General features: G+C 52.0%; 1 protein-coding gene across 1 annotated transcript; it reads right to left on the bottom strand.

The window, feature by feature from the left end:
* Window positions 1–5,261: 5,261 nt before the first annotated feature.
* Window positions 5,262–8,664, bottom strand: sh2d4bb (SH2 domain containing 4Bb). Its single transcript, XM_029250130.1, has 8 exons — window positions 8,502–8,664; window positions 7,831–7,990; window positions 7,571–7,718; window positions 6,929–7,067; window positions 6,388–6,694; window positions 5,969–6,096; window positions 5,440–5,660; window positions 5,262–5,354 (listed from the first exon to the last, which is right to left on the bottom strand). The coding sequence occupies exons 1-8, from the start codon at window positions 8,662–8,664 to the stop codon at window positions 5,262–5,264; spliced, it is 1,359 nt and encodes a 452-aa protein (XP_029105963.1).
* Window positions 8,665–10,091: the final 1,427 nt, after the last annotated feature.

Genomic DNA, 10,091 nt, shown 5'->3' with positions numbered 1-10,091 from the left:
ATTGATGGTTTTGTAGATCGTAGCCAGAGTGTTGAATTTGATCTAAGCAGCGATAGGAAGCCAGTGCAGGGAGACATGGGAACACTTCGGCAGGCCAAACACCACTCGTGCGCCAGCATCCTGTATCAACAGGAGAGGTTTGATGGCAGCGGCATGAAGGCCAGGCAGGACATCACCATGGCCTGGACGAGGAGCCGGATCGTGGAAGCAGGATAAGTATGTGTTGAATCCAAGGCTCCACATCTGTTAGTGTGAACCTGGATTCACAGTGATCAGAACTTGAATGCAACAATTGGTGGTTTAGGTGATGCCTTTAGCTGAGGGTATCTCTGTAGTGACAGGCAGCACAGCAAGTAGTGCTGCTGTTTTACAGCGCCTGGGTGGTGCAATAGGAAGTGGGTTCAATCCCTACTCAGTTTGTGTGGAGTTTGCATGTTCTTGGGGTGCTCTGGTTTCCTCCCACACTGCAAAGACATGCTGTTCAGGTTCCCTCATAGTGTGTGAGTGACAGAGAGAGTGTGTTCCACTGATGTGTGGATGAGTGACCCAGTGTAAGTAGTGTCTCTAGCAGTGTAAGTCACCATGGTGAATAAGGTGTGTGGGCTGATAACACTACCTAGTATCCATTGGAAGTTGCTTTGGAGAAAAGTGTCTGCTAAATAAATGTAAAATGTGGTACCTTCCAGTGCTTGTTAGCTTGGTGTTTCATTGACTTGCTATTCTCCTCATGCTGACTTTCCTCCTGCAGATGAATTCCGGTTGGGATTCCCTTTTCATATTAATGGGAAATAGTGTTTTAAGAGCAAAGCTAAGCAGCATCTTCTTCAGCGGGTGAAAAGATAGTTTGCTCCCGGTGTAAAAACAGCTGTACTCACCACATATGTACAGTAGTAAAAGATAAAGATGCCATTATTTCTGGTCCGCTCACCTGGCTGAGGTCTTTTTTAAAACGCAATATGTTCCTCATGACCCTGCTGCTCTTTAGGGATTAATTGTTAAATTATCTTTGGCTCCACTATTTGCTTTGCAGTTGGAGTCTTGAAAGAGGGTGGGATGGCAGGGGCTGCAAATCGCCGGGGCCGGACCCCGCTCGCAGCCGCCCCGGTGCCCTTTGCTCACCGGACGCCGGTCGTGCTCCGCAGAACCACGGTAAGCAGACACCCATGGAAAAGAAGCCTTTTGGAGCGCATCCTTCCGGAACCGCGGGCCGCCGCTTCGGCGCGTCCGCGCCCGTTGTTTCCAAACGGCTCTCGAGTGGCGGGACGTTGGGTTATTGATGCGTCCAAAGAAACCGGAGCCCACGCCACGGCGGCAGGGCCGTGGCGGTAATGAAGGTGGGGTAGACTGGACCGAGAAGCTCTCTGATTACAGCAGTGCAGTCATGGAAAAAAACTGCTTTCAGCTCAGGGTTCGCAGGAGGAGGAGGAGGCGCTTTTGGGTGTGAGATCCAGGTTTGATTTATTTAAGAAGAATATATATGAATGTGGGGGTGTGGCCTGATGTGTGGCGGGTCTGGGGTTCGAGTCCTGCTTGGGGTGGACTGGCATGCTGCTGACGGTGTGTCCTCTCCCGCTCCAGCCTTGCGCCCTCTGTTGCCGGGTTAGACTCTGGCCTGCCGCGACCCTGCTCGGGACAAGTGATCGTAGACATTGTGTGTGATAGATGTACATTTATCTCTCACTTTTCTCCAAAGTGATATGAAATTTTAATTTACTTACAATTATTTATCCATTTATAGAGCTGGGTAATTGTACCAGAGCAATTTAGGGTAAGTACCTTGTTTAAACTGACTACAGCCTCAGGTGAGATGCAAACCTATGACCTTCAGAGCCAAATGCAGCAGCTCTCACCACTATGCTTACCAGCTTCCCACCCAGCCTATTTTTTTTTATTTTTATTAAATTTACCCATTAATACAGCTGGGTAATTTAGCAGAGCAATAGAAGGCAAGTGCATTGCTCAAGGGTGCTGCAGGCGGGATTTGAACCTACAACCATTGGCACTAAAGGCAGTAGCACTAATCACTTCACTCTCCCCTCACTTTATGGGATTGATTTGGTCAGTGAAATCACTCCATTAGCAAAATTCCCTTTGTTAGTGTGAGATCCGGTGATTTAACATGATTTCTTATGGGAGGAGGAGGGGGCGCAGTGGGTTGGACCGGGTCCTGCTCTCCAGTGGGTCTGGGGTTCGAGTCCCGCTTGGGGTGCCTTGCGACGGACTGGCATCCCGTCCTGGGTGTGTCCCCTCCCCCTCCGGCCTTACGCCCTGTGTTGCTGGGTTAGGCTCCGGTTCCCCGCGACCCCGTATGGGACAAGCGGTTCAGAAAATGTGTGTGTGTGTGTGTGTGTGCGTGCCTTACGGGAGGGAAAAGGTTTCCAGGCAAAAAATATACCTGTCACACACACTTTCTGAACCGCTCATCCCATACGGGGTCACGGAGCCTACCCGGCAACGCAGGGCGCAAGGCCGGAGGGGGAGGGGACACACCCAGGACGGGACGCCAGTCCATCGTAAGGCACCCCAAGGGGGGCTCAAACCCCAGACCCACTGGAGAGCAGGACCCGGTCCAACCCACTGTGCCACCCATATACCTGTCAATTAAAATGAATTAAAATACCAAAATAAAAAGTTATTTTATACATCACAATGGTAAGAGTTAATAAAATATTTAATAAACAGTATTGAATTCCACCACTGTTTGTTAAGTGTAAGGGTCTTCATGTTACAAAGAGATTAATATTTACATGTTTATAGGGTGTTTAAAAGTTATTACTGAATCTGCTCTTTCGGTTGAGATCATTTATCACCTTCATCAGCGTCGTGACCGGTTGAAATGGTCAGTGCGACGGTCAGTAGGACGTCCTGTATGTACAGTAGCTGGTTTAGTTACGGTAGAAGTGCGGAGAATGTGTGTTTTGCACAGAGACATAGGAGGCAGTGTATAGTGTGGAAGTGAAAGGAGCGTCTAACTCGGCAAAAATGCTGCTGTACTGAATAATCAGCCCATTGTATGAAAAAAGGGTGTATATTTCCAGTCTTCACGGTACAGAACCCTGTTATATGAGGGAAGGTAATACGTTCCATTCTAAAATAGCAAGATATTATTGTATATGTAAGAGGTAACTTTCTACCTCTTAGATAAAATCAGGTATATGCTTAAAATTTAAATATAAATATTCAAATATAGGGGGCGCAGTGGGTTGGACCGCAGTCCTGCTCTTTGGTGGGTCTGGGGTTCGAGTCCCGCTTGGGGTGCCTTGCGACGGACTGGCGTCCCGTCCTGGGTGTGTCCCCTTCCCCCTCCGGCCTTACGCCCTGTGTTGCCGGGTAGGCTCCGGTTTCCCGTGACCCCGTGAGGGACAAGCGGTTCTGAAAATGTGTGTGTGTGTGTGTATTCAAATATAGGGGGCGCAGTGGGTTGGACCGGGTCCTGCTCTCCAGTGGGTCTGGGGTTCGAGTCCCGCTTGGGGTGCCTTGCGATGGACTGGCGTCCCGTCCTGGGTGTGTCCCCTCCCCCTCCGGCCTGACGCCCTGTGTTGCCGGGTAGGCTCCGGTTCCCCGCGACCCTGTATGGGACAAGCGGTTCAGAAAATGTGTGTATTCAAATATATGAATTTGTCCAGTAGATGTTCGACTTCAGGGTGGTACCCAGATTTGATCCCCATGGGGCCGGATGGGAAGTGGGAGGAGCTTCGGCGCTTTCAGTGATTGGGTTTTGAGTCTTGATGTAAAATAATATTGAGAGTGCTGGTATCTTCATTGTACTGAATAATCACACACACACACACACACACACACACACACACACACACACACACACACACACACACACACACACACACACACACACACTCCTCTGCCCCAGTGCCATGAACTTACGCACACCCGTCTCCTCTGTGCTGACAGCAGACGGGTTTGAACTGTTTTCCCTCGTGTTCTTGGGATGAATTTTTTACAGCTTTTACAATTTATTCATTGTGCGATAAATCCTGAAGAATAGAAATGATTTTTTGTTATATTTTTAGGAAAAGTTTCTTGTTTATTGATGCAGAACTTCATGCAGCCGGAGTAACAGCGAGGTTCCGTTCAGGTGGCGCAGTTTCCAGGCGGATGCGGCTGTGCTTGTGAAAGGGCCAGAGGCGCTGTGTCTCCATCGATTTGTGTGTGTGTGTGTGTGTGTGTGTGTGTGTGTGTGTGTGTGTGTAAGAGAGAGAGAGAGAGAGAGAGAGAGAGAGAGAGAGAGAGAGAGAGAGCGCCAGCTGCATCTGCATTATTAACCACCTGCCGAACTCCTCCACTGCCACCCCAGGGTTACACTGAGGGACATGCAGAGCTGCAATGTCTCTCTGTACTCATGAATATTTACGAAGGACCTCTCTGTATTTATGAATATTCATATGAGGCCTGGGGCATGTTTTACACACATCTTCTGCTGTGAGAGAAACCAAACTGAAAGGGCCTCATCTTTAAGTCATGTTCCTAAGAACCCACGACCTGGTGTGTGAAAGGGAGATGAGATGCGTGATGGCTGTGGGCTCCATGCTCTACATGGGTGGACATGTGTCTCAGATACTTGGCTGGTGGAAGTTTAGGGTGTTGTGGGATGGAGGTATCTAGATGCCTGAAGCTCATTGTATCCATGGTTGGAGATGTTGGGGTGTCTGGAGGTCTTTAGTGAACATTGTTGGAGACGGTGTGTCTGGAGGTTTGTGGTGTCCATGGTCACATGTTGGAGTTTCTGGAGGTCCATTGTTTCCATGGCTGGAGATATTGGGGTGTCTGGAGGTCTTTTGTGAGCAAGGTTGAAGATGGAAAGTCTGGAAGCCTATGGTGTCCGTGGTTACACGTTAAGGTTTCTGGAGGTCTGTTGTGATCATGGTGTGAGATATTGGCATCTTTGGAGGTCTTTAGTGACCATAGTTGGGGATGCTGAAATGTCTGGAGCTCTGTGGTGCCCACAATCACAGATGCTGGGATTCATGGAGGTCCATCATGTCCATGTTTGTAGATATTTGGTGTCTGGAGGTCTTTAGTGAACATGGTTGGAGATGCTGAAATGTCTTGGGGTCTGTGGTGTCCATAGTCGGAGATGTTAAAATTTCTGGAGATCGGTAGCGTCAATCGTTGGAGATACTGGGGTGCCTGGAGATCTTTGGTGACCATTGTTGGGAAAGCTGACATGTCTAGAGGTCCGTGTTGTCCATGGCTGGAAATGATGGGTCATCTTTCATGACGTCTCCATTGCACTCCAGCACTGTTCACTGGAAGAGCCCCCCGTAGTTTGTGGAGGAGATCCTTGGTCTGCACGACTCTTTCAGCAGCTCCCCTCCTGCTGTGGTGATGACCTCCTCCTGGAAGCCAAAGGGACAAGGCTGAGAGGAACGCAGACAGACGTCCAACGGGAACCGGGGGACAGAACGCAGCGAGCGCACTCACCCTGTGGAAGTCGATGAGGTCGGCCAGGGTGGCATGACGGTTCTGCTCCACGCCCAGGAAGCTGTATGAGTCGCCCGAGGCGTCGATGAGGAAGTGCTTGAATCCACTGGCCGTGCGGTAGGAGAGCGCGTAACCCCAGAGCCGCTCGCTGACGCGCACCAGGAAGCTGCCCTCCCCCGACTTCCTGAGCAGGGATTCCGAGTCCTGGCGGGAGATGATGCCTACGGGAGACACCACAGTGTGTGTGTGTCTGAGAACCCCCGCATGCATATCTGTACACACACAGGCTCCCTGCTCCCCTGCAGGCACCTGTGGTTCAACATCTGGATCTCCGCCACACCTCCAGCTGTGTGGTTCTACCAGGACCGTTGACTTAAGGACATTAGGGGGTAAAATGTCTCTCGTTTTAGGGACCTGAGCCACTAGGAGTTTGACAGTGGGACAGAGGACTACGTGGACACAGGTGTGTGATAAACCCCGCCCCCGCAGGAAGGACAGTTGAACAGCTGCAGGCGTGTGATGTCCTCACCGTGAAACCAGGGGGCGATGGTGTTGCTGCTCCTTTCGAACCCGGCTCTTCTGGGCATCTGCTCCTCCCTGAACCAGCGTAGGATGGATTCGCGGGAGTTGGGCCGAGGAGGGCGCACCCAGGCGGGGCTTTCGGGGTGAAGGGCAGGTTGAGAGAGGAACTGTTATAGTACTTGAGTTCACCTGGTCACACCTGTTTAACATACCCGTACCTGTCTGTACCATAATGTGTACCTGTTTATACCTGCTTGTACCAGTTAATAAATCTCAGCACCTGTGAAAACCTGTCTGCATTTCTCTACCTGTCGATATCTCCTTGTACCTGTGTGTACCTGTCCGTACCTATTTGTATCTGTCTCTATCTGTGTGCACCTGTCCTGTTTTCTCTGTTCCCGTGCACACCTGTCTTCATGTCTGTACCTGTCTGTTAGCATTGGAACTGCAGACGCGCTGTGTCTGCGGTTCTGTCTGCGACGCTGGACAGGAGGGGCTGTTATCCCGTGGGAGGTGTGCTTCCCCTCGGTGACAGGTGCTGCGTTGCGGGGTTCCGCGGGGGCGCTGTGTCTCCGGTTCGAAGCCGATCCGTTTGGATGCGTCTCCTGGAAGAGGCCGCTAAGCTCTGCTACCAGGCCCTTCTCGATGGCCCGCAGCGACTGGCGCCGGTACTCGTCTCGCGCACGCCGAGCCTTACGGGTCATCTCCTCGTCTGCCGCTTTGGAGCGACGCACTGGAGGCGGGGCGTTTCAGAAGCGGTCGGGGCGGAGTTTGGGGAAAAGTTTGGGAAGAGTATGTTAGATATTTACCTCTAAGGCTCACTGGACATGTTTAATGTTCACCTGCCTCATTAGCCACCATTCCACCACTTCCTCCTCCCTGATTTGTCCCCCCAATCCATCTGTCTCCTCCCACTTCATCTGTCTCCGCCTTCCCCATCTGTTTCCACCCATGTCCAGGTGCTCACGCTGCTCTTGCCACTCCTGCTCATCCCTCTCGCTCTTCCCCTCCTCCTCTATGAGGGAGAGGTACAGCTCCTTTGCCCTCCTCTCCTCGGTGCGACGGATCTCCTCTTCCTCACGCCGCCGCTCCTCTTCCTCACGTTTCTGCGGGTAACACACTGGTAACACAGCACCTGATCACCCCCTACACCCCAGTCAGAGCACTGTGCTCTTCCAAAGTCAAAAGTTACAAGGTTTTTGGCTTTCGCCACATTGTGAGGGAATTTAATTCATTCTCAATTCAATTTATTTTTATAGAGCGCTCTTCTCAAGGAATGCGTTCCCTCTGTTCCTCAGAGCTGCTGAATCCTTCCCAGCCTTCAGGAAGAGTCTCAGATCTGCCTCTTTCAGAGCCACTTCTCTCCTCACCTCCTGAAAGCTTCATAAATGAGTCCAACTCCATGTGCTATGATTATCTATGTGTTTGCTGTATTGAACATCACTTCTACTGGCTGCTACTTGAGGGATGCGAACAAACAGCATGATGTATGATGACGTACAGATAACCCTGTGTCTGTGTCTAAAGCTGTTTGCCTGTGCTTGATGCACTTTTGTTCATTCTGAGTTGCACCCAGTTGTCACCACATGTTTATGGGAGCCCATCCCACCTTGAGCTCAGCCTGGATGCGCTCCTCCTCCAGCTTGGCTGCTCTCCTGTCCTCCGTCTCCTCCTTCCACTTTCCCGCCGCGCACCGAGCCTTCTCCTTGGCCATGGCGTCCCGGAACTTCTTCTCAATCTCCGCCTGCTTCACACGCCTCGAGGGCACGCCGTAAAGAACAGAAACAGAAACCACGGTGTGTATTTCCTGCACCCTCCGGGTTCGAGGACCCCAACGGTTTGAGAGCGCCCCCGAGGCCCCGCCCTCACCACAGCTCCCGAGCCTCCTGCTGGGCCTGCTTCCTCGCCCTCTCGGCCATCAGCTCCTCCACGATGTCCTCGAAGGGTCGGTCACCGGGGGCCTCGCCCATCACCCACACCCACACGTCTCCATCCGCTCCCAGCAGCCACTGCACACGGCGCCTGCGGGCTACACGCGACACGCTGCACGCGCGTGAGCCCCGCCACGCGGCATCATGGGAACCGAGTCGTACCGGTGGAGGGGTGATGTAGTTCCACTGAGGCAGAGTAGGTCAGTGTGTCCGTTTTGGAAGATTGTGGTAACTCACTGGGGTTGTAGGGCAGTACTGTAATTGGTCAGTGGGTCAGAGTGTCGATACTGTGGTAAGTTGATGGCATAGTTAGGGTGATACTGTGGTAAATCACTGGGGTAGTAGGATAATACTGTAGTAGATCAGTGCGTAGTAGGAAAATGTTGCGATGGGTCAGTGGGTCAGTGTTGTGATGCTGTGGTAAATCAGTGGCGTAGAAGGGTAATTCACTAGGGCAACAAGGTGATACTCTGTTAGGTCAGTGTGGTAATACTGTGGTAATACTGTGGTTCTACCTCAGCTGTCGTTACTGTGCTGCTCTCTTTCCATCTCCTCGCTCTCCTCTACAGCTCCTCTCTCCGCCCCCCACCCTCCACCACCAACACTCACCCTGGGGGGTCTGCGTGGCGGGGGTCCCGTGTTGGTTCTCCCATTCCGTCCAGCGCCGCACTTGTTCCTCACGGATCTTGTAGAAAAGGATCTGCTTTTGCTCCTCGCTCAGCTCAGCCAGGAGGTCCGGCTCAATGAACATGTCCTCCAGGATCTGCTGCATCGCGACGGTACTGCGGGCCTGCAAGGTTTCCTTGCGTCTCCTTGTGCCTCCTTGCGTCCCAGAGCTTCTCCGAACGGCTCACGCACCTACCGAGTCACGGAGACCCTGTCATCCAGACACCGCGTCCCCGTCCGCCCGCCACCTCTGTGATCCTCTCCTGCTCGGTCTCCTCTGCGCACCTTGTAGAACGTATCTCCTCTGTTCACGTGGTGCTCCTGTGCGCCCCCTGTTGGGGTTCGTTCTGCCCCCTGGGCTCCTGCAGGTGCTTCACAGAGATGCTCCTCCTGTTGACTCCACACACGTGCTTCACCCTTGTCCACACCAAGTTCTCCACCAGGTTCTCAGCACCGTGAACACCTGCCCGTCTCTGCCGCTCTTCCGGGTCCTACGCAATGCACCTGGAGTGTGTAACCAAATAGCAGGTGTGTGTATATGTGTAATCTGATCTCAGGTCTGCACATCTGTGTATGTGTGTGTGTGTGTGTGTGTGTGTGTGTGTGTACACAGGCACTCATGTACATCTACTTGGCAGTGTGTGTTTGTATGTGATCTGATATCAGTTGTGTGTGCATGAGCTCTAATAGCAGAGTTATGGTTGTTTGTATCTCTGCGGTCTCATCTAGGGTGTGTGCGTCTGTTACCTGATCTCGGGTGTGTGTGCTGGTTATATGATCTCAGGTGCGTGTGCCAGGTCTCACCTGCGTCCCAGTAATCGGACCCCCCGCGTGGCTCCACGACGGCTCGTTCCGCTTCACCTGCTGAGGGGACAGCGGGAGCCGTTGAGCTCTAATGTGTCTAATGGCTCCACATAAGCACTTAATTACACTCCGTTCCACTAACCAGTGTTGCAGGTTCGATGAGTAATTACCTGCCTGTTACAGGTAAGGGTCCAGTGCTCCTGTACCTCAGTGGAGCTCAGCAGCGGCCGTCAGGTGTCGGTATGAGGGACAGAGACACTTTCAAGCTTCCTCGTAACTCGGTTTTCCATTTTTTTTCCCCACGCACACGGGCTCCTCGTGTTACGGCTACACGCTTGCAAAGATGCGAACATTTTCCACTTTATTTATTTCATCGTACCTTCTTCTTTTTTGTCCGCAGTGGAGTAAATCAGACTTACTTTTACATGGCTAGAGCAGTTAAGAGCATATATATACATACAACAGAAGTGTGGGGGGCCGCCTTAGTTCAACTCGCTTCCACGGTGTTTACAGTTTGTGTCTGGTGTTCCCTGGTGTCGGTGATCAATAACACGACGAAGGATGTTGTGTTTATTTTTAATCGCTCAAGTCTGCTGAGGGTACCGTTGAGCCGGGTGCACTTCGCCGGGTCATGGGACTTGTGTCTACAGGGCTGTGTCAAGTCAGTGCAGCCGTGCAGATATTAACCACTTACTAAGCCAGCAGAAACCAGGTGATAAAGTTTACGCC

The sequence above is a fragment of the Scleropages formosus genome, chromosome 3, assembly GCF_900964775.1.
Source record: "Scleropages formosus chromosome 3, fSclFor1.1, whole genome shotgun sequence".
In the NCBI taxonomy this organism is placed as follows: domain Eukaryota; kingdom Metazoa; phylum Chordata; class Actinopteri; order Osteoglossiformes; family Osteoglossidae; genus Scleropages; species Scleropages formosus.
This window is presented reverse-complemented; position numbering and strand designations above follow the sequence as displayed.

What these genes read in the sequence shown, in the direction of transcription:
- sh2d4bb (XM_029250130.1), bottom strand. Translation starts at nt 8,664, where the DNA reads ATGCAGCAGATCCTGGAGGACATGTTCATTGAGCCGGACCTCCTGGCT. An exon ending in GTTCCAATGCTAACAGACAG is followed by an intron (nt 6,097 to 6,387) that starts GTACAGACATGA and finishes TCACCCCGAAAG; the next exon opens with CCCCGCCTGGGTGCGCCCTC. An exon ending in ACCTCATCGACTTCCACAGG is followed by an intron (nt 5,355 to 5,439) that starts GTGAGTGCGCTC and finishes TTTGGCTTCCAG; the next exon opens with GAGGAGGTCATCACCACAGC.